The following is a 25,256-nucleotide window of genomic DNA, read 5'->3' as shown; positions in this document are numbered from 1 at the left end:
TTTTTATGTGTTTTAAGTGAATTTAATGATGGAATTCGTTTCTAAACTCGTTTCCTCTCCTATCAAGATGACCCGGGACGACATACCCACTTTGTGTCATAATAAGGTCCGTTAGAATTTTCGGAAGGACGTTTTAAATTTTCTGTTTTAATTTGACAAATTATCTGATCCTTCCACTTTATACGATTACAGTTGATTTAAATTGAGCTTGAATACCCGTTCGAATAATTACTTCCAAAAATCATCAGTTCAATATAAATAAGATTGAAGATACTAAAGACAGCAATTACCTGTATCTATAAAATAAACAAATAATCATAAAATGATTAATTAACTTCTACAGTTAATATTTTAATGGAGTTAGAAATATTGAAATTGCATTGAAAAATGGTCCAGTGAAGGATTTATATATCTTATCTTATCCATTGTGATTCAGAGGTGCGTATTTTAAAATTTGAAGACATTTTCGTAGGAATTAAAAAGAAAGAAAGACACAATACAATCAAAATAGTAATAATTAAATATGGATTAATGATACCAATAAACCCGCAAATGATGTCTTTGTACGTGAAGCAACAGTAAACACATTTACACACACATAAAAGCGATCATAATAGTGAAGTCGTTTCTTATAGAACTATAATTTGTGCTTTCAATGGAGACAGCGGAATTATAGCGTCTGGCTGGATCGTTTAACGTAATGACCAATCATTTATTAGACGGACATACAAATTAAAACTGTCTTGTTTGTCTGCTGTGCTATAGATACTAGAAGAATTTAATATGGGAACGGCTGGAACTTATCATTGATTGAGTGGTACATAAATGGATACAAGTCTTATGATACGGGCAAAGCCTGTATTGATTTCATAAAATCCAGGACAAATATAATCATGTATATCTTCATATAAGAAATGTTAAAAATAAAAAAAGATGTTAAGTTTTTGATGTTTTAACATGATATTTAATTCATGATGATTCAATGTATCTCAGTTTATTATGTAAAAAGCTGAGTTTGAAAAACAGATCGAAAATAATATGCAATTTAAATACTAACTAAATCTCTCTTGGAAAAGTTTTATAACTTTAGCAAAGCTCTGCAGTTGATTAGCGAAATTCCCTAAAAGTTTCGTTTCTCTCGTGTTTGGAATTAATACTGAATCCATTTATCTTGAATTTCGCACTAACGAGAGAACAGAACTTTGTAGAAAAATAGGAATATTCAAAAAGGTTATTCTTAGTAGAAGAGATAGATCTTCAATAATAACGAGTCTCTAGTTTTGGATTTAAATGAAATGACACATAAACTAAAGATTTAGAAGACTCTATAATAGGGTAATAAATAAAACCAAGATTTACGCCTCTGAAAGGCTTGAGCACTACAATAAATTGTAATTTAGCCTTTCGAGAGCTGTTCTACTATAATCCGATACTTGTTTTCGGTAGCCGGTAGCATTTTAACGTTTATAACATTTATGTTCTAATATTTATTTTAGAAGACATTATCCTTTATCTATGGTATTCTTATACCTTAATTGCACCTAAGATGAGACTTACTTCAAAACTAAATAATTATAGAATCTAAATTATTAAAAAATAATTATTATAATATTATTTAAAAACTCACAAAAAACAGTGGAACCGGGACGAACTCTTAATATTTATTAAAAATCAGTATTCAATATTCATAAATCATAATCAATATTCATTATGGAAAGCATAATTCCAAAATAAGACGTCGCAAAAGTTTTCGCTTGTTGCATCCTCTTGACACTGATTTCTGTAGAAGGCTCATAAATAGAGATGACTGTTTTGCTGTTTTCATTTTTGTCAGTTTCAGCTTTTTTGGCATCATTATCTTGTAATTTTATGAATTATTCAATAGGTTTATTAATATAAAAATATTCTGGTCGTGATTTCTGGTTGTGATTTCTGGTATATTAATATTTCGGGATCTGTCTTGTAGGTACCATCTTAACTTGCAATTAGATATTTAGTACGAAATATAAGTAGGACAACTCCGCCAAAGCTTATCCTAAAAAAACCAAATAAGTATTATATTTTACATTCTTCCAGATAAAAAATTGACACTTGCTCTATATTTTATAGTCATGAAAAGGAAATGAATTGCTCTTGGCAACGAGCAGCAATAAAACAATATTTGAAGACAGTTACTCTATAGACAGCTACGAAGCATAATACTTAATTAAAGAAAATATTAAATACTAGCGGTCCGCCCCAGCTTCGCCCGTGGTACATGTTTACGTTTTCTCTACATAAGAACCATCCTCGTTCTTCAAGGAATATAATAAAAAAAGAATTATCGAAATCGGTTCAGCCGTTCTCGAGTTATGCGCTTACCAACACATTTTGCGATTCATTTTTATATATAAGAAGAAGATAACAGTTTTAGTATAACTTTTTCCTCTCCAAAAAATTGTTGCGCTAGTAGCCTTTTCAAAAAGATGCTTTTAAAAATGCCAGATAAAGAAAAGGACAGGTGAATGATTATTAAGTGGCCAAGTAGACAATTCTCATTTTTATACTAAAAATTAAAAATGTAGTAAAACTGTAAAGGTCAACGTAAATAACAACCGAGTTCGTTAAATTACGCGTTCGATGTCGATTGAAAAATATAAATCTAGCCTATAAATTGTACAACCGTATTCTAACGATACCCCTTCTAAAGTTTTAGATAAATACACAAACATAGATGTGACCCTGAAAAACAATTTCAGAACACATCCGGAAGTCATTACCACAAATAATGAGTCAGTCCCTCGCTTACCTTTCGCAATACCCACAGGTAATTCTGATGCAAATGCATTAGCAAATGTAACTTTCGTCTGAGTCACTTGACCCCGCGATCCTTGCAGGAATATATCGCACAGGAGCGGCAAACCGGTTGCTGTGATGCTAACTAGGGTTATTGTACTTTATTATGCAATGATCAGCCTGGAGGAGTATCAAAATAATGTTTAAATCTATGAGAATACAGGTACGAGCAGATATACAGTTAAGATATACAGAATACGCTATGCCTAACGAAATTGACAATCTGTTATTTATTCACATCAAAAATACACCTTACATATAATAAGATAGTATACTACTTGTAGCCAAAAAGTGAAATATGGACTAGTTTATAGAATAATAAATATCTAGATATATGGTACCGATCACTGTTTTACCGAAACAATAACTGGTCAAAAATCAAAAAATGTCCAGTCTGTTTAAAATCTATGATCCAGCGGCTACAAAATTTTATTATTAAAACTTCATAAAATACTACAAAAAATATGCACGCTGATACGCGTCTAATTGCATTTGCACGGTATAAAAATGATTGATAGCATGAATGAACGAAAAAGGTATTTATGCTATAAAATAAATATCGTACGTAGTATGATATACCAAAAGGACAAAAGGATGCTTATGTAAAACCTGATGCATTAAATAATGTAAGAATTAAAATAGATGTTTAAACTCAAACATTTATTTATTCAATTATACTTCTTCTGGAAGCACTTTTGAAACGTCATTACATATTTTTAACATTTACCACCGGTTCGGAAATCAGTATCTACAGAGAAGAACCGGCAAGAAACTCCATAGTTGCTCTTTTAAATCATGTCAGTTTTACAATTTAATTTTACAAAATACATAATAATATGTAACATCATGTATTATAATAATATGCCAAAGAACTCATGTCCTGTGGTTTTTACGCGACAACCCTCCATGGGTTTTTATCGTCCATATATTCCTTAATATAGTAGTAGGCTCTCTGAACTAGTACATTTTTATATAAGTTTTAAATTTAGAACTACACGAGTAGATGAAGTCATCATAGAAGTTGAAGTCGACAACAGTGTCAAAAGCAATGATTGATGGTAACCATAACATGCTTTCACTGCTTTTAGACGTCTTAATTTGTGGTTCCATTCTCCATTTACGTAACCATGATGTATGGTCTGTCAAATCAACGTCTACTTACCAGCTTGCTTTTAAAAGAATGAGTAACAATGCTTTCAATTTTTCTTATTAGTGGCAGCAGAGTTTAAGTATCGTTTTTTTTTTTTGGAAAGCACAAGAGCGCTTTCGTCCTGTATTAAATTTGTGGTGGGTGCAATGTCTTTGTGTCCTACTTCTCTTAGTATCCTAATCCTAAAACTTTTAGTTACTTTATCCGGAAATCACATCTTCTAACACACATACCAAATTGAAAGGAAACTATAACGCTAAAAAATCGTATCATTAGATTTGATTACTATCAGTCAATTATTTCTATAGAACTATTATACAACACCACCACGCAATCAGTAGAAAGGGAACGCCAAAATAACCATAATAGTTCATAATAATCTACGTAATTAAAGCCAATGGTCAGTTCACACCTACACAAGACAATGAACGCCTGACCCACATCTCGTAATTAAGATTACGATTACACTCGTTACGCAACCGCAAGAGTAGATCGCGATTATCTATAGAGAGATATTATAGGTGAGACGGAAATTACACCGGTTAGTGAAGTTCAGGAAGAACTGGTTAAAAACTTCCAGGAACAAAAATGTTCTTATTTAAAAGGTACCTACTGGATTTTTTTCCAAAAGGCATTTTACAGGAAGAAAAGTAGGGATATCAACAAATTAGTAGTAAATGCTTCGACTAATTGTTTGTATGCTGTCAAATTTGCGCAAATTAGCGAATAGCGTGGTTTCTTCCTTCTTCCCTGATTTGAGCGTGTCCCAATCTAGCGTGCTACCTCTCAAACATGGACACGGAAACGTCGATAGATCAGCATGACATGACAATTATTAAGATTTCCCGGTGCCGTATAAATAATTTGATACGAAACTTTCTATATAATCTTCCATATTAGTTGGGCAATGATATTGTAAGCAAATATTTGCACGCGACCGTGTCGTTGGAGAAAGTTGTCTTTTGACACCGATTGCACTCCTTTACGAGCATATTGATTAAAGATATCCTTTTAAATTTTATACCCTCTACCGATTTTATACGAAGCATTTTCTTTTCTTCTTCTAAAATTACATGTTCATTGACTTAGGCTTTTGCCTAAGTCAATATCAAGTATTGTTGTAATAATTATTATGAACTTGGTCTTCAATGAGTATTTTTTATTAAAACATCATATTAATAAGGTTATTGTATGTTTGTAAGTCAGTTATCTTTTTCCTGTTTTAAATTTAATCAAATGAAAGTATTTAGTATAGCCTTGGCCTACTCTATTAACTGGAATGATTACGACCAAACTGGTTTATAGAACTAAATGAAATAGATCAATTGAATACAGTGTCATATTGTCTATGTCATTTCTGTTACTACCATGGTAATATAATAGGTATATTAAGTTATAAGTAGGCCAAGGCCACTTTCATTTGATAGTTCTATAAGAATGAGTGTCTTATGTTGTTGTTGGATAAGAAACAGAAAAAATGAACATCTTTTTTTACTGATTATAAATAGAGCTTTTCAGACCAGCCTATGTCATCATATTGACTGAAATAGCCATTTCTAGTCCTAATGTCTCAGAAAATTCTAATACATTTGAAAATTTCACTTCCTTGTACCTGAATACATGTATCTGAACTACAATAATTGAGGCTACAGCAGTACAAATACTAGCACTTGTACGAACAATAACAGTAATTACATACAATTCAATTGTTATTTGCTCAATATTCATCTATATCTCGATTATCGTGGTAGGAACAACGCAATACAGCGCAGATTAGTCTACTAAGATTAGAGACGGATTGCAGCAAAGATCAACCGTGTAATTGATAATTGACTGTCATAACAGTGAGCAATCTTGATGATGGAGCGGTTACAAGACTACGGTTATAAGGAGTTAGGATTTTAGCCGGTATATGATATGTTTACATACCTATTTAGATTTTAGATTATTGAATACCTACTTAACTTGTAAACCCTTTTAATATTATATCAACTGATGGTACGATACCATAGTGCTATGTAATAAGTAGTTAGCGCCATTGCCGCTTGAAAAAGTAATTGTTTTGAGGTCCAATTTAAAATTTGAATTAAAAAATGTTGCGTTGTTAAATCGAAGTCATTGCAACACTTTTTGTTAACAAACAATAAGTAGTAAGAAAAAGATTAAACTAGTCAAATCATTCTACAATTTATTACTTACATTGAGAATGATTTAATGTATAATATTATGCGTTATAGGTACATTGCATATTGCCTGTAATACTTTACTGAATCTAGGGTACCTGTATTTATAGCATTCGTTCATGTTAATATGCAACGCTACTTAAATCCAATTATAAATAGTTCGTTCAAATGAAATTTTAATATATGCAACGGATATTTCTGTAAGTGATATTATATTTTATTTTACACCTCATTTGATCCCTGCATGTATTATGTAGTAAGGTAAAGATTTTGGTATTTGCAATGTAGGTAGAAGGGGAAAGAATTATTCCTTTGTTTTGTATGAACAAAGGTCCCAGAGAATCGACTATGTCATAAAGAATTCTTCGTTCACGGCTAAGAGCTTATAATTGTTCAGCAAATATAAGCGATAAATTTCCAAATACTGGCGAATATATTTAACCATTCGAAACGCACCTCATTTTTCCTAGCTTGGGGTTGTGACTCTAATGTAGTATTTTGCCCAGAAAATTCACGATAGCCAGTAAAAACTACAAACCAAAGCCAGAGTACATACTCCGAGATCAACGCTAGCTCTGCCCCCCTAGCCAAGTGGCTTTATGTTAGCGTAGCGTTCAATAGAATAGACTACGAATGTATGAGATTGACGTAGGCTGTAGATAAACGTATCTACAGGTTACGTCAATCTCATACATTCGTAGTCTATTTATTCTATTGAACGCTACGCTAACAGAAAGCCACTTGACTAGGGGGGCTGATGTACGTCCTATCCAATAACCTATACTACTGTACTACCGTGTGTAGTATAGTTTATATTTAGTAGTGTAGTTAGTGTAATGTTCTAAAAATACACATAGATCACTGAAGCCGCTGCCGAATTTAGAGCATGCTTTAGAAATGGAGAGTTGTTTACATCCGCCGGCACGTCCTAGACTTTTTGTGGTCTGTAGGGTTGCCACACTTTTCGTTTTGCTATCTGGGATATTTCTTTACGAAGTATTTTGGCCGTTTTATGAACTGATATGCTCTCTATGTGACCTTTATTTAAGGTCCTTATTAATTAGCTCTGAGAAGATTAAACAAAAAAACCTTGAAAAATTTTCGTCACTAAACTGATCTAAAATAAGCTCTATATGTATAATCTGTAGCAATGGCATCAACACACTTATCTTAGAATTATTTAATTACCTATTAAATCATTTATTATTGATCTTTACAGAATCTCTGTGCTAAACCTATTTTATCTCAACGAACAGAAATACACATAATGATAGATATTCGAAGTCCAAAAATAAATTTAAATGGTTAAATTTAATGGTCACTATACTGTACAAGTGAACACCGTTGTGTTGACAGTTACCGTCGCAGGCGCACAAAAGCACTGTTATTGTTTTTTGCTGATTTATGTAACTCGTCCTATTTCTCAGCGTGCCGCTTGCTGGCGTTCATTTTTTACTGTCTTACATTTTGGCTGTAGTTCAAATGTTAAGATTATTTGTACTATTGAGATTCGGGTATTGTTTTAGTTGTATAATGTTTATTTACAATCATTGATGTTAAATGTAATTGCGAGATTGATAAGCTTTTTCTTATTGAACCTAGTTTTGATATGAAATGTTAATTGCTGATTTATTTTTAAAAAGCTCTTAAACGGGAAGACTTGATATACATAATGATTCTCTTTATTACGACTCAGTTGGCGCATTGGTTATTGATCTGGAATATCGCCTCTCAGGCTGCAACGTACAGTAGGTATTTAATATTTATTTATAGAATAATTCTCTATAATATTTTATAGAGAAGTTATTGAGTTCCATAATTGGCATTGACATTATTTCAAAAAGCTTCTTCAAACAACGAACCAAAATTAAACGTTTAATTTCACAATAATTCAAACATTCGTGATATGCATTTAAATTGCTTTACGGCTAATTAATAAAGTAATTGCAATTTGCAAGATATATATTTATAACAGAACAATAAATATGAAAACATTTAGCAAACAAAGCCGCGAGTATATTTATGTAGAGCCAAGTTAGTCATGCTCTATATACATAAGCTAATTATGTACACGATGTTACATTTAACTTATTATCTGCTATTTCAATAAGTACAATAATAAGAGTATTTACACAATATTCAAGTCTGTACAACATAGTACAACCTAGGTACATCATATTATAAGATTTGTTCGTCGTTCGTCGCGTCGTTTGTAAAATATTTTAATACTTATAATAGGAGGGGTCCGGAGGCCCGAAAACAACAACCCCCAAATATAAAAGCGGCATTATTAGGCTGGCCGGCAAAGCACCTGCAACACTTCTAGTGTTAGGTACAAGTATTTATGGGCGGAGGTGGTCCACCTGCCCCTTTGCTTGCTCTGACATTACAAAAAAAACTTATAATAACTCGGTTGTGCAAGATCAAATATGGCATAATGTACTTTAAAAGTTTAGGTGCATGAAATGTTATCACTTCTAATAAAAATTGATGTCAACGATCGAGCTTCGAGAAAATTGGTTCAACAATTTTGAGACAAAATAAGTCCTACCTACAGTAAAAATTTAAGTAGGTAATTTTAAAATAAAAAGTAATACCCGGACAATAAACAAAATAGTTGAATATGAAATAGTTTTGTTTTAATCGTTTAAATTGAAAGACTTCATATAATAAAATATAGGCTGTTATTTTATTTATGCTTCGAAATAATTAAGGAGCTAAAAGAAAATCTATTGTACAGACAATTTGCAAACCAATTGTGAATATAAAGAAAATGGCGATTCTAAAACGTAATACTTCAAGGCTGTATAAAAGTATGTGGAATGAGAATTTAATTGTGTTTATTGTTCCTTGTGCAAACAATGAAAAGACAAAAGTATGTTTCATCATCGACTCTTACAAAGAAATAATTCATTCCTTTTTAAGTTTTTAGTAAAATACTTTAAAGTAAAATACTTTAAAACGAAGTTTAAAATCTTATAATTTTAACGCTCTCGATTAAATTGCATTCAATCACGTTAAAGTGAAAAAGAAACAATTAAAAATTTTCGAATTTATTTTATAAATAAATTCAACGTTTTGTTATTATTTCTATTGTCAAAAGGAAATTTGGATCAATATAAAAATAACAATGAAAAAATTAGTTTACATATACAATTTTTATGTACTTACATATAAAGTTAAATATTGCAAAAAGAAAGAACCTTTTTTTTTATAGTGGAGAATGCATTTAGGCATACCCAGGGCACTCGGGGGAAGAGCCCTGGGTTATGCCGGACTCACCCTGCTGAGTGCAGGGTCCTACCGACTAAACTCCACTGTGTTCCGCCGTGCCGCTTTATTGACGGGGCCGCGGGTATTCGGTAGAACCGCGTCCGCAGAAAAAAAAAGAAAGAACCTACACAGAGTTCAGTTTCATAATCGTAAAGTTCGATGTACCTTCGGTCGTGCCCTTAGTTTTTGTGCTCGCCTGCGCCGCGCCGGCGCAGCTGTCAGATGCATTGCGCAAGCCAGCTTTAGAACAACTTAAATTTTTCTCTAATCTGCATTTTAATACAATAAATCGTAAACATACATAGAGTAGCTAATGCCCATTTGTTCGTCTATCATTTCCACAAAAATTTATGAATGATTCAAAATACCAATTGAATGTCGAATCTTGGCCTTCAATTTTCATACTCAATTTAATCAAAATCGATTCATCGATCGAGCCACGATTTCTTTGCCTTTAAATTTTTTACATTAGTATAGATTACAAGGATAGTATGAGTACCTGTTAAAAATAAGATCTTATTACAACGAATACAATGACTAATCGTGTAAGGAATCAATACTTCTTAAGCAAAGACCACAATGACTAATCATGTAACGAATCAATTAACACTAAGCATCAGTAGTCACAACTCAAGGTAACCCTTGTCCACAATTATTTAGAGTTCCAAGCCAATTAAAATAACTACGGAAGCAAAAGTATCGACTTTTCTCAACTACGGCATTCACAGCCTTGACATTAACCCATAGTAATAAATAACATATTTGGCAACTGTTATTTGCCGACAAACGTTACGGTTAAGGTCAGGACAAAACTAATGGAAAAACTACTTCGATCGCTGCTAAACTTTCTACTATTTGCATTTACAAAACGTTTCTTGTTATTAAATCTAATTTTACACCAGTTGCAATTAAATAATCTTGTTGTAAAACTCGAAATACCTTTTCAACATCTATCATCAACGTAGTTACACGTTTTAAGGAGGAAAAAAGATAGTAACTGGTAAGGAGTAAGGACATCAGAGGATAATTATTATCAATCGGAAAATATTTATAAAACAAAATTCCTACTTCCATAGTTAATTTAACATATCTAATATCCATAAACGAATATTTCCAAACACCTCATTAACAAGATAAATTTTATCTCTAATTAGACAAAAACAAGTTTTTACTGCAAATAAGGAAGAAACTTGATGCCTACAGTTTTTGTTCCAACCAGTTTGCTGACGATAAAAACTGACAATTACCTACACCTATAAAGCAGTCATAAAAGTATACTAAAACTAGGTTACAGATACAGACTATTTAATAAATAATGTGGGAACAAGCATATGTTATGGGCCACAATAATAATTTTGTTGCTGTGGTGATATTGCGTCGTATGAAAACCTTTTAAAAGACCTACAAGGTTAAAGAAGAACTTGGTCAGAATTTCGACAGGTTGATGATTTAGGAAATAATTGAAAGCCGCTTGCAAGGGGTATAAAAGGATATTCGTGCTAAGTTTCCGGTGATACAATATATGAATTGAATTAAAAGATGGCTCAAGAAAATGCTCGTAAACAAAAGTAATGCGATTACTATTTTTAACTGAAGATTATTAGTTACCTACTACGGACAAAATATTATAGAAAACTGGATCAGGAAGACTGGACATCATTATTAATAGTTAAGAGACCTCAGAACCTATAACATCCTTAACTAAAAAAGTAAGTAAACATGCCCCAAACTATTCAAATTTCTTCTCTAAAAACCCGAACAAGTTTCATAACGAAATCACCAAGTTAATAGATTTCCTCTTGACATTCCTGAGGCCGGACGGCATAAATACAAAAAGTTTATGAGCAAATTGCCGAACTTCCCTTATTAACATCAAAGGATGTCATGGGAACGAAGCCATGTCATGAGTTATGAAATTCGTGGCATATCTAAAATCGCTTTTGTTTTGAAGTTAAAATTACATTTATAAATGTGTTTTCTTTGTTATTTCCGCGCTTTAGATGGATAGATTTATTCCTGTAGAATTATTTCGGGCTTAGAGCTGCCTTTGTAAATATCCTCTGTTGAGTAGTGCTTCTGTACCCCAAGGTTGCCCAAATAATAATGCCTTTCCTTTAATCACTTTATTACTCTTCACAATATATGTGTTGTTAGAACTAGCCGTTAAGCACTACTAAATAATAAATCTAATAAAATGTAGAAAGCGTCGGGGAAACAATGTGGACGCACACATATACAAAAGCTCGGTCAGCGAATTGCATATGTGTGTCCCTACATTATTCCCCCCCTTTTTCAAAAAAAAATTATACACTCCAAAAAATACAAAGACAAACACAGAAATTACCGTAAAATACAAATGAGATAACAATGCAATACTGAATACACATATGAAATCGTAATATTTCTTAATTCTACATCATTAAAAGATATAACATCTAAACGGCTCAGCCTAATTAAAATTGATCGGATTACGTAGATAGATTAATACGATATGGTCACACACTCACTATTCACTACACGAATTTATCCTTATGTTACAACTACGTTACGATATTGTTTATTTTACGCGTATCCCGCAGTGGGCGGCGCAGGCTGGGTCGCTTGCCCTAGCGTCGCGGACGCTCGTCCTTGGTTGGCCTTATCCACCTCGCGACGTAGCCAACTCCTGATCCGGCGATGGCAAAAACCACGCAGGCCCAATAGAACTATGACCGTAACGATCACAGCCAATATGATCATTACGATGACCATGGTGTTGACGTGATCGTCTATACTTCTGGATTCTATTTGCACGTTTGCAACTCCTCCAGTTTTCTCTTTTGTTGCGTAGTTACCCATGTTGTTACAAAAAAAAAATATTATATAAACTAATTGCTAAGATTGAACTGTCCCCACTGCGAGCTGATTAATAAATGAATGTGATTAAATACTTGCATAAATAAAGTTTAATAAAAATGCTAAATGAGTGACCATATTATTACCTATGTAATCCGATATAACTTACTAATCTAGTACAAAAACAGGAAATACTAAATAGGCATCTTCAATGCGCAAAAACAAAACTATCGCATTACTTCATTCTTTCGCAATAGACACACAAAAATGTAAAATATGCACAATGCAATGTAATGTTAATCATATTTACGTAAAACATAAAATGAAATGATTAACAATAATATGAAACGATAAAAACTATCTAAGATAAAAACAAATTAAGTTACTTTAAAACGTTGTATAAATATTGAACAATTGTTAATATGTATAAAAATTTGTATAAAACGCAAAAGCTACATGTAAACGAATATAGACTTACATTCTAAAAAAAAATGTATATAACACACAAGTATAATAAATTTAATTACAATACACATAATACTAAAGACAATAGCTAAATACTGTGTGAAAGTTCTATATCGCGAATCGCACGGGTCGTCGTATTACGCGACCGCTCCTAGTTACGCTTATGGGTGGCGCATGCTGAACCGACTTCGATAAAGAAGTGTTATGTGGAACAATATTATTTTCCACATCAACATCATCTTTTATAATAAAGGCTGGCTTTAACCTGTCAATGGAAACGCGTGCGACTCTATTCGGAAATTGTATTTTAAAAACTTTAGAACTACGTTCTAACACTTGATAAGGACCATCATAAGGCGGTTTTAGAGACCTGTGAACTGCATCGTCTCTAACAAAAACGTGACTACAACTTTGTAAATCGGAATAAACGAATATTTTCTTTGCGTTCGTCTTATCTCTCGTCGGGCGATACTGAGATATAGTTTCACGGATTTTTTCTACCAAACTATAAGGATCGTTTACGTCACAGTCATTTGTAGAACTATCGTAGAACTCGCCAGGCAAACGTAAAGTTTTACCGAAGGCCAATTCTGCGGCACTAACATTACTATCAGTTCGTATTGCTGCTCTCAACCCTAACATAACAGTGGGTAATTCGTCTATCCACGTTTTATTACTACTAAGCAGTCTCGCCATAAGGGCTGCCTTCAACGACCTATGCCATCTTTCCACCGCGCCATTACTTTGTGGATGGTAAGGCGTAGTACGAATTTTATGAATACCCAAAAATGACATTAATTTTAAAAATAGACTCGACTCAAACTGACGTCCTTGATCACTAGTAATACGGACGGGACAACCATATCTAACTATCCATCCTTCATAAATATGCTTAGCAACGACGTCTGCAGTAATTTCTTTAACGGGAAATGCTTCAGGCCAACGCGTACATCTATCTATAATTGTTAATAAATATCTAAATCCCTGTGGAGATGTCGGCAATGGACCAACTAAATCCACATGGATATGCTCGAATCGCGAAACTTCCGGGAATTTTCCTATATCTGAAACAACGTGACGCGAAATCTTCGACCTTTGACATGATACACACGCTTTGGTCCATTTCCCTATATCTTTATTCATACTAGGCCAAAAAAATTGTTTAGTGACCATCTTCCGAGTCGTACGTATACCGGGATGACTTAAATTGTGAACACTATCGAAAGCAATTTTTCTAAAATATTCTGTTAAATAAGGTCTAATAATATTATTTGAAACTTCGCAATATACTCCTTTTTTACAAGTCGGTAAATACATTTTCTTAAACTTTACATTATTATCGCTATGCCCACTTCGTGTCATATTAATCAAGTACTCGTCTTTCGCTTGCGAGTCAGCAAGTTCGTTGAAGTCGAGTACAGTCGGGCAAACAATTGTTTCTACGCGCGATAAAGTATCGGCTACAATATTATCTTTACCGCTAATATGCTGTATGTCGACCGTAAATTCACTTATAAAAAGTAATTGTCGCGTCCTTCTAGGCGTTTCTTTACTGTCATTACCTATTTTAGAAAATGCATGACATAAAGGCTTATGATCTGTATATATAGTTAAAGGACGGCCTTCAAATAATTTCCTAAAATATTTTATAGCTTGAAAAATCGCTAGCAATTCCCTATCATAAGTAGAATACTTTTGTTCGGTAGGCGAAAATTTTTTGGAAAAATATCCTAGGGGTATCCACTTACCTTTTACTCGCTGTTGCAATACCGCACCCATACAGGTATTGGAAGCGTCGGTCATCAAGGCTAAGGGAACATCTAAAAGGGGATGTGACAATGTGACGGCATTCTGTAAACCTATCTTACATTGCACAAAAGCATTTTCACTAACATTGTTCCAAATAATTTTCGATTTATCATTTTTCTTAGAATTCACTAAATATTTATTAAGTTCGCATTGATGTGACGCTAAATGAGGTAAATGTGGTCTATAAAAATTAATCATTCCTAAAAATCGTCTTAAATCCGATACTGTAACGGGTTTAGGAAAATTAACTATAGCTTCGACTTTATCTTTGAGCGGTTTAATTCCATCTACGCTCACTTCGTGACCTAATTCTATACGCGACTGTCCGAAGCTACACTTGCTTAAGTTTATAGATATGCCGTATGTATGGAAACGTTCGAATACTAACTTCAAATGTTCTTGATGTAAAGTCTCATTTTCGCTGGCAATTATTACGTCATCTAAATAACAAAATAAAAAATCGAGACCTTGTAAAACGGTATTGTTCATAAAACGTTGAAACGTTTGTGCGGCGTTCCTTAGGCCAAAACTCATACGGGGAAATTCGAAAAGTCCGAAAGGAGTAATAATAGCAGTTTTTTCTATATCGCATGGGGCAACTTTTATGCAGTGATAGGCTCTATTTATGTCCACTTTTGAATATATTTTCTTATTAGCCAATATAAAAGTAAAGTCGTGTAATCGCGGAACTGGATATCTGTCGGGCTTTGTTATTGCGTTGAGCTGTCGATAATCTCCGCACGGCCTTAACTCGCCATTCTTTTTAACTACAATATGAAGCGGACTAGCCCAAGCACTTTTAGAAGGCCTACAGATACCTAATTCTTGCATAACCCTGAACTCTTCCTTCACCTTTTTGTATCTATCCGGGGGTAACGGTCTAGCTCTAGCATGAATAGGTGGGCCGCTCGTCTCTATATAATGTAAAACGTTATGCGATGTAGTTTCTTTAAACGACATCGGTTTAGTAATGTCAGGAAACATATTTAATAAATCGTAATACGGATGACTTTTGCACACAGAATTTAGCGATTGTTGCGTACACGAAACTAAGGAGGCTAATACATGTAAATCGGTAGTTTGATCAATTAACTTTTTTCGATACAAATCAACTAATAATTTATGATGTGTTAAAAAATCAGCTCCCAATATTGGCTGTTTGACGTCTGCTAAAATGAAATCCCAACGGTACGGTCTTCTTAAATTAAGGTTTAAAACAATTGATTTAATGCCATAAGTTGCAATTTCTGTACCGTTAGCAGCGTATAATTTAAGATCTGATCGACATAATTTATGATATTTAAATGGATTTTTAGATACGGGCAAAACGGAAACATTGGCACCGGTATCTACTAAAAATTTTAAATTAGTGTTTATATCTATTACCATGAGACGGCTGCACGGCGTGATGGTACAGACCTCCGCCGTAGTCTGCACCTGCCTGTCTAGTTTTCCGGCTGGGCGGCTGCTGCGCTGGGGCTGTGGCTCCTCTTCCACGCGCACGGCTGGATGCACCTGTGAGCGCGCTGCCGGAACCTGAAGTGGTAGCTGCACAACCAGTCGGGTCCGCCGGGACGACGTCGCTTCGAAGATGACCTTGACGACTCTCGAAGATTGCGTGACGGTGTTCTGGGTCGCCGATGTATTGCTCGTGATCGCGAGCGCTCGATGTTAGCAAGGCGCACGTTTATTTTCGCCAATTCCGCTGAAAGGGTGGCTACTTCAACGTCTTCGTGACTGGAACTCCTGTGTCTCACTTCCGCCACCTGATTGGAACGTGTGGCTTCTGCGACGTTATCGGCGATCACTGCTAGGCTGTTAAGGTCTTTCGTTTCAGCGACCACTAGGACGGCCTTAATTGTAGGTGGCAGATGACCCTGCCACAAAACTCGAAGTGTATCATCTGGAATTTTGTCCCTGGCCAGGTCACGCATCCGGTGCAATAGTTGGGAGGGTTTCTGGTCTCCCAATTCCATTTCTCCAATTAGTTTTTCTATTTGACGGTTTTTGGAATCCTCGAATAATGTTAAAAGTTTATTTTTTAATTTTTGGAATTTGTCTGTGTCCGGCGGTTTTTCTAAAAAATCTGTGATTTGTACTATTACGTCTTTCGGTAACTTAGATATGACTAAGTCGAATTTGCTTTCGTCACCTAATTTCTGCGGGGCCAAAATTGCTTCCACACGATAAAACCACACACGCGGCTGGTCCACCCAAAAATCTGGTATCCGGGACGAAACTGTAACGGCGAAGACTTCCGACGACGGCATCGCTCCAAGGTTTGATGTAGGCATCGTCATATTTAAAATTTAAATTCTTCTAATAAATCTTCGTCTTCAAAATAATATTTAATTGTATTGAATTTCTTGATGTTCTTTGTCGGGGGTCACCAATGTTGAGTAGTGCTTCTGTACCCCAAGGTTGCCCAAATAATAATGCCTTTCCTTTAATCACTTTATTACTCTTCACAATATATGTGTTGTTAGAACTAGCCGTTAAGCACTACTAAATAATAAATCTAATAAAATGTAGAAAGCGTCGGGGAAACAATGTGGACGCACACATATACAAAAGCTCGGTCAGCGAATTGCATATGTGTGTCCCTACATCCTCTTTACAATAATCTCGCTCGCTTTCTGTAAAATACTTGTAGCTTCGGATTATAATTTTTAATAGGTTACAGTGTATCTCGAACCATTTATTTTACATAGGTATATCATTTGTTTCAAAGTGGAACTATCTTTCCGTCAAAATTATAATAAATTTTTCATTCATAAAGCAAAAAATCGTGTTATTCATGAGACATATAATAGGAAAAATCCTGAAAGAATAACACGGTGCTAGGAAAAGCCCGAATCGATATCAGACGGAAGGCACACACCGACGTCACCGCATGCATTTTATTATAAAAAGGAAACCTATTATTGTATGGAGAAGAAATTTTAAAATTGCAGAAGCTTTTTGTATATTTGTCGTCTTATGCTTGTAGCCAAAATTATATCCTGTCCATGAACTTATAGAGATTAAGTCGCCTCAAGTTATATAAAATAAGGCATATAAGTGCGTATGTGTAAGAAATTGTCACATCAGCTGTGTATTTCCAATTGAGCATTTTGTTTTAAACATTACAAATAAAGTGTTGATTCTTGAACTAGAATATGAACCACATAAACACAACGTTAGATATTTCGAGTAACTGGCCTATTTACGATCAGCAAGTTGCCTTGAAAGTAACGGAAGCCAGAGCTGGTATGAAAAGAAAAATAATGCAACTACATTGAATGTTTTGTTATCAATGGAATGACGTGGCGTTCTTGGTTAATTGCTATGAATGACTCTTGGATTTTTAGCTTGCTAATATTTACTGTGTTGAGACTTGAGGCATTGAATGCTCTAGGTATTTCCGCTAATGCTTACTTTTCTTTGAAGTCATCTATTTTATTTAAAAGTCATTATTTAAACGTATAAGTATGTAGACGAAATGTATACTCACAGGGACAAACACAGAGCTAAAACAATAAGTTCGTTAAGGTCTAACAACATTATAAAGGTTTAACATTCGCCCTTGGATTTTAACCTAAACAAGGTTATTTCACGCTACCTGCTTAGCATATGTAAATTATCCTCTTATCTTTAAGAAAACATTTCGTATTTACTTGAGGAAAAGGTGGTTAATGTCTGAAGAAGCCTTGAATGGTAAATGGTAATATGTGTGTAATATGCACGTTCACTCGAATAAACGGGAGATTGACTGTAGTGATAATAATTGTTAGAAATTTGAAGTAAGTGATACATATTACGAAAAACTGAGGCATTTGAAATATTAGTACATAATTCATGCTTCCGAAATATTAAGTGATAAGCTTGTAAGTATTTACTTATGTCTTTTAAAATATGTTCATCGAGCAGCCAAGTATTCTGATGCAAATGTATGCACTTTTATGTATATGAAAGAATCCGGGAATAGGAGGAAACGCATCCATCTCTAATTATAACAAAAACTTGCTACGGAATGTGATGATATGGAAAACTAGCTTTATAAACGTGGTTTCACTCTAAACTTGTTTCATGTAAAAAAGTGTCTTTCCTAGGGAAAAGGAAATCCTAATCTGTGAATCGGATTTTAAGGTGATTCAGATTGGAATTTTTAGTTTTTCTTAAAGGTGATTTTTAATTAAGAACATTTATAAGGGAAATGTTGACGGATTTAAACCATTATTTTCTTTGAATAACGAGGAAGCAATTTGACCTTAACTGAATAACAGAATGACCAGTGACATCACTTTATCTAAACATAACTCCTACGTGTTGTATATTCACATTTGCTCGCTTTTGAGTTTGAGTACGAGTTCGTTGAGTATATTTGCGATGTAAATTAGATAGAGGACTTTGAACAGCCAATGAACCTTTAAGAGGAATTACGTGTGAACGTTTTACAAATACTTATACGACCTCTTATGCGAGTATATTTTGATTTTTCAAGAGGACAGATCATTAAGCTGGAGCGACATACCTCTCTCGCAAAATACTTGACCAGGTTTGTATTTTATTGAACTATTCTAATGTATTGAATTGGGAAGGCACAGACTCCTGAAACTATTGGGAGTCTGGGGTCTATATTTTGATGTAAGGAACCTTGTTCAATAAATGATTTTTATTTATTTATTTAGTTAACTTGACCAGTCTACTTAACTGGTCAGCCATTAGCTGTACAAATCTTATTAAAAGATTCCTACATAAAATGAGTTAACAACTTCCATATACGCAATACAGGATTGGCTTTGCGAAATTGCGTCAATCATTTCCAAGTGGGCATGTAAAACCACTGTAAAACTGTTTTAAGCAATTGAACTGCGTGCGTTATCAGATAATCAAGTCTATTACTAGCTCAGCTTACACAACGTACGCTAGACCAGGAGATAACATGCGCTAAATACCTGGGATTGCGTAAAGGTTAACTCGGTATAACATCCGAGATGATTAACTTGTTGAACGAAACATCAATTATGTTTTCTGCTATGGTTATACATTTGTTTTTATATCAGTGATACCTATTAACATATATTTGATGGTCTAATGAGGATTAGTTATTTGACAATTGAAAGGATCTAAAGCAAAGTTAACTTATGATATTCCTCAGACTATAACATAGTGAGAAGAAAGAAATATTAATTATCAAGCTTCGTAGAGCAATTTGGGATTCACAGTCAACATAAAAATCAGAGATGTTGCACAGGGTGTTAGTAATGGCCAGGTAGGTAATTAGATATCACGAAAAACAAATAATATTATCAATTAGCTTTTATTATACTACGTGACAATAGTTCAACGTAGTGCAAATGAACCACAGGGCCGTGTCTCATGAGTCGCAAATTAAGGGCATCGCATTGGTCAGCTAATTATATTCACAACCAAACACCTGCTGGTAAATAGGTCTGTGACTTGTCAGACATATCATATTATTACGATTATAAACATTTGTGCCGTAACATGGAATGGCAAGTATTTGGATGAGAAAATACGATGAATAACTATATGTTACGATGGTTACGATCGCGATATAAGGTTTAACGGCAGACCGTAATATTTTTTATCATTGCGAAAAATTGTAATGCCAGTATACTCACAAGTCACAAGGTTGATTAATTATTATTTAAAGGATGTAGGATATACTCGTGTATTTATATGTCCTGTTATAAAAATAATATTATTATAATATAACCATGCATTATATTATTATTACGTAAATAATTATTAGTCACGTCTAGAGAGAGAAAGATTTAAATTATATCTATAAAATCTAAAAACGTGATAATAAAATTGATGTAATATGTAATAAAGTAATAAGTAAACTATGTTTTATCTTTCTTTATCATGATATTTTACTATTATAGTCTAGGATATTACAATTATCTCTTGAAAACCTATTCTAGACGTAGTTTTTTTGCTCAATTAAAATACAACAAACATTATTTATAAGGAAATAATTACGACTGAGCTATAATATAAGGGATAGTTGAATCTTTGATATAGGAAAATGTATATAAATTGTTCTATTAGGCACTCTTCTGCGTAGAGCCTTTTTAGTGCGCGACAGATTCAAAGTGTCGACTTTCTAGATGTTTTTTCTGATAAAACAGTGAAGTTAACCCAAATAAAGGTTTCCTCATAGAGGACATACACGGTTTCACACCTTTCTAGCAATCAAGATTCCAATGTTCTTATTTAGAGGTAACAGCTATTTTACATTTAATTAGCTACTAATTTGGTGTTTAGAAATTAAGTGGATTCTACTTGTGTGTTGTATCATGTATGTTTAATATGTGATCGTGTGTATTAGTTAGGTAGACTTGGACATAACGTGGAACATAAGCCACGTGATATCTTTAATGAGGATGGAAATTGCTTCGATAAAAAAATGACTAATTAAGAAGTTAATACTGTTTAACCATAAGAATGATAGGTACTTACTTTTTCTTATTTTACATCCCACTAATATTATAAAATATAAATGCTAGTGAGGATACATCCAGTATATTGTATATGTGTATGTGTGTATGTTTGTAACTCTTTCATGCAAATACTACTGAACCGATTACAATGAAATTTAGCACACATGCAGAGGGTAACTTGGATTAAAACATAGGATAGGTTTTATCCCGGAAATCCCACGGGAACGGGAACTATGCAGGTTTATCTTTGAAAACGCAGGCGAAGCCGCGGGCAGAAAGCTAGTAAAGTTATAATTATATTTATCTTGATAAGTAAATTTTATGAAAGTATCAATCACATCCTACACTTTTTATTTTTAATTAAATACCTACACAAATAATTCAAATAATTAGGAAACCGGACGCAATTTGTATTTAAATTATTTACCCGTACTAATTAGACCGGGAGATACTGACACAAAATTTCGAGTCATTTGTAACAGGATGGCGGTTCTACAGGGGTCTTAGTACGCAATGACAAAAAGAAAAATGATGGTGTGAACGCTGGTACCGGTAGGTTAGTCGCGTGGGCGTTAGTCGAACTCGTCTGAAAAATAGCGAAAGTCAAACGATTTGTTACACAAAAATTTTAGAATTTACCGATAGCCCATAAAAAAGAAGTAGGCGGTAGTGTCATGCCATACTTTTCCGGTATGACTTACAGCCCGCCATACCGACGCGAATGTGTTGATTTAAAAAAAACAATTATTCAACCATTTGTACCAAGCTAACTTTTGCACAGGTAACCATCGTCGTGCAGCCATTTACGAAAATCGCCATGCCATACTTTTCGGACGATTCCAAATGGTCGCCATACTGCCGAAAATCTGCAAATTTTTTTTATTTCGCCTATCTTTTTGTACCAGTATTGCATTTGGCTTTTTGGAGAGTATTTGATAAAATGTGACCATTATTATATTTGCCATACTTCTAGTAGGGGGAAAAAGTGCTGTCATACTTGAAAAATAAATTTATTATTAATTTATATAAGTGAAGATTTCCAACACCTAGATCTTTGAAATTTTGTATTTATATTCGTTGATCCTCAAACTTACAGGAAAAATAAGTGCCATACTGTTACAAATCGTTTAACTTTCGCTATTTTCCGACGAGTTCGACTAACGCCCACGCGACTAAGCCGCCGGTACCAGCGTTCACACCATCATTTTTCTTTTTGTCATTGCGTACTAAGAACCCTGTAGAACCGCCATCCTGTTACAAATGACTCGAAATTTTGTGTCAGTATCTCCCGGTCTAAATGTTATAAATGAGGATGTGCAAAAAACTGATATTATAAAGTCAATATTTTTACTCAGTAAAATCGTAAACTTTTATTATAAAACACTAGCTTTCAGCCCGCGGCTTCGCCCGCGTTTTGATCGCGTGGGATTTCCGGGATGAAACCTATCCTATGTGTTAAGGAAGTAGCCGTTAATTCAAGTTACCCTCTATATGTGTGTTAAATTTCATTGTACCTAAACGGTTTAGTAGTATTTTCGTGAGAGTAACAAACACACACACACACCCACACACATCATCACAAACTTTCGCATTTATGATACTTATTAGTAGGATTAAATGCAAATGTATACAAAAAAACAAAACAAATTCACTATCTCAACGATACAGTCTCATACTATAAAAAATGTACCTATAGTTAGGTGATCGGTAAAGCTAAATCCAGACACATCCAGACAACCGTGGGCTGGGAGTTGGGACCTGGGTGCTTTCCTCTGAATGGCAGGATATATTTACGCGACCTACAAACAACTCGCACGATCGATTGAACTCTGAACAAATAAACATCGGAACGTTGGAAGGAATATACCTACTTAATTTTAAGTGTAAAGTGTAAACTGAATTTAATGGGCTACGTGATGTTTGGGAATTTATATTTTTAACTTTAGTAAAGGACGTACTGTATCTATACTAATATTATAAAGCTGAAGAGTTTGTTTGTTTGTTTGTTTGAACGCGCTAATCTCGGGAACTACTGGTCCGATTTGATTAATTCTTTCGGTGTTAGATAGCCCATTTATCGAGGAAGGTTATAGGCTATATATCATCACGCTACGACCAACAGGAGCGGAGCCACGGGGGTGAAACCGCGCGGAGCAGCTAGTGTTTTATATAGATGCATTTAAAGATACATTATTTCAGGTTTTTATACGTTCTTTTTATGACTGTTTTACCAAAAAAAATGGACGTTTATAAACCGTAATTTTATTTGGAAGGACATATTTTGGTCTCATTTCGATATAATTTACGTACTTTTACCTTATTAATTGTTTATTACTTGAGGGAACATTATTATTAATTTTTGTCAGTTGTTTCTGACTTATTCTTGTAAACACTACTATTACCTAGTATAGGAGATGTCTCTACCTTGCCTCCATACAAAACAAAGTCAAAACAAAACAATCCAGTTCTGCCAGTTTGCCTGCTTTTGAGTAGGTACATATTGTAGATTCTACTAGCTCTCCCTACGCAGTTTGGTGCACTTACGCTTCATTTTCGCTTAATAAAAATTATTCATACAAATTCCTTCTTCCTATTTAAGTTATCCAAGGTTCGAACTATCTACTTGTTTAAATTCATACAAATTTATTATGCAGTTCATGTGTAAAATCCTAACAGACAGACAGACATATTACTTTCGTTTATTTAATAAGTACCTACCTACAGATAGCGACATTTTCTAGAATAGACTCGAACAAAAATTGTAGAAAAAATTGTTTTCAGCGAGTGAACAGGTTCAAAACAGGTCGTGGTGGCGCCAATGAGTGACAGCGCGACGTGCTTGATGCATTGCGATAAATAAAATTATAACTACACTAGCTGTGCCCCGCGGTTATACCCGCGTGTACTTAGCATGATGATATATAACCTATAGCCTTCCTCGATAAATGGGCTATAATATAACACCGAAAGAATTTTTCAGATCGGACCAGTAGTTCCTGAGATTAGCGCGTTCAAACAAACAAACCTAAGCTTTATAATACATATTAAGTATAGATTTGTATAGTATAGATTTGTATAGTCCACTATAAGGATAGTGGACTATAAAAGCTAGCAGTTTTATTCCGCTCATGGCTTCTCTTGTATGTGCTTACAAATTTATTTCCTCTTACACATCACAGATTAACAAATATTTAATGATAACACATACAACAAAATCTACCCCTAAATCATTTAAATATAAAAGCATTTCAATTTATATTGTTAAGTTTAGGAGAGGATTTTTTATGGTTTTTCAACCAACATTTATTTTATGATTGTTGCTTGGTTCATTATCTTCACTGACATTTTGATCTCTTTTGGAGCTTTTTTAATCATAGATTCCCAAAAATTGTAAGCAGAGGATATCCTTTATATGTATCATGAGTTCTGACGATTAAAATATTGCAATTTTGTTTTATTTGAATTCAATAATATTGTAAATGGGGACAAAATTCTTACTTTTCAAACACAAGCCTTCAGATTAGCATTTTAATTCTTAAATATTATCTATTTGAATTAATCAACAAAGCGTTAACATTTTTTCATAGAGCCAATAGTTACTCTAAAATTGATGTATGGTATGAATTGATATTATTATTTATGAAAAAGGATTTCTAAAAACATTCCAGGATTACTATTATTGCTATTGCATAGGATGTCTTAAAAGTATGACTTATATTATTTCTGTAGTGACTTTCTTGATCATATTACTAATAAAATTCATGTCTGTCCGATATCTTTAACAATATTGGATTATACATGGTTATAACTTATAACTAAACAAATAAAATTCCTTACAAAACTACAATTAATTAAAGAACTAAAGAACTGAAATGAAGTAAAGGTAAGAAAAATGCACTAAAATTTTCCTATAACACCTTAGCAGCCCCTACGCTCCTATACCTAATATGATCAAAATATGCACATTCATTAAAAAAATTATGCCTCAGCATGAACAAATAAATTATGCATGCGTCAAGTTCTAACAATATAACACTAAGTATGTATCTATAATACAATATTTAAAATTGAAAACCTCACCAATCCCCTCATTAATATGTTATAATATTTAAGATATGCTAAAAATATTTTTAATAAAACAAAACAGATGGAATACATAAAACACTATCACTGTTTTATCTGCAGCGTTTAATAAATCGACAAATATACGCAAAATATAAAAATAAACATTACGTATCGGTAAGTCAAGGTTGC

At 33.7% G+C, this 25,256-nt stretch overlaps 2 protein-coding genes across 2 annotated transcripts in view; both read right to left on the bottom strand.

Moving 5' to 3' along the window:
* Positions 1–25,256, bottom strand: part of LOC149906180 (uncharacterized) — a 46,972-nt gene that overhangs the window by 21,181 nt on the left and 535 nt on the right. The gene's annotated exons all lie outside the window — the stretch shown is intronic.
* On the bottom strand, positions 14,931–16,850 carry LOC149906181 (uncharacterized). Its single transcript, XM_090105485.1, has one exon. The coding sequence runs from the start codon at positions 16,848–16,850 to the stop codon at positions 15,996–15,998; it is 855 nt and encodes a 284-aa protein (XP_089961611.1). The 3' UTR covers positions 14,931–15,995.

This window comes from Colias eurytheme, chromosome 9 (assembly GCF_061535395.1).
Source record: "Colias eurytheme isolate Ceu_HAF_F1 chromosome 9, ilColEury1 Martin Lab GWU primary, whole genome shotgun sequence".
NCBI lineage: Eukaryota > Metazoa > Arthropoda > Insecta > Lepidoptera > Pieridae > Colias > Colias eurytheme.
This window is presented reverse-complemented; position numbering and strand designations above follow the sequence as displayed.

Excerpts from the sequence above, each read along its gene's own strand:
- LOC149906181 (XM_090105485.1), bottom strand. The coding sequence starts at position 16,850 with ATGACGATGCCTACATCAAACCTTGGAGCGATGCCGTCGTCGGAAGTC.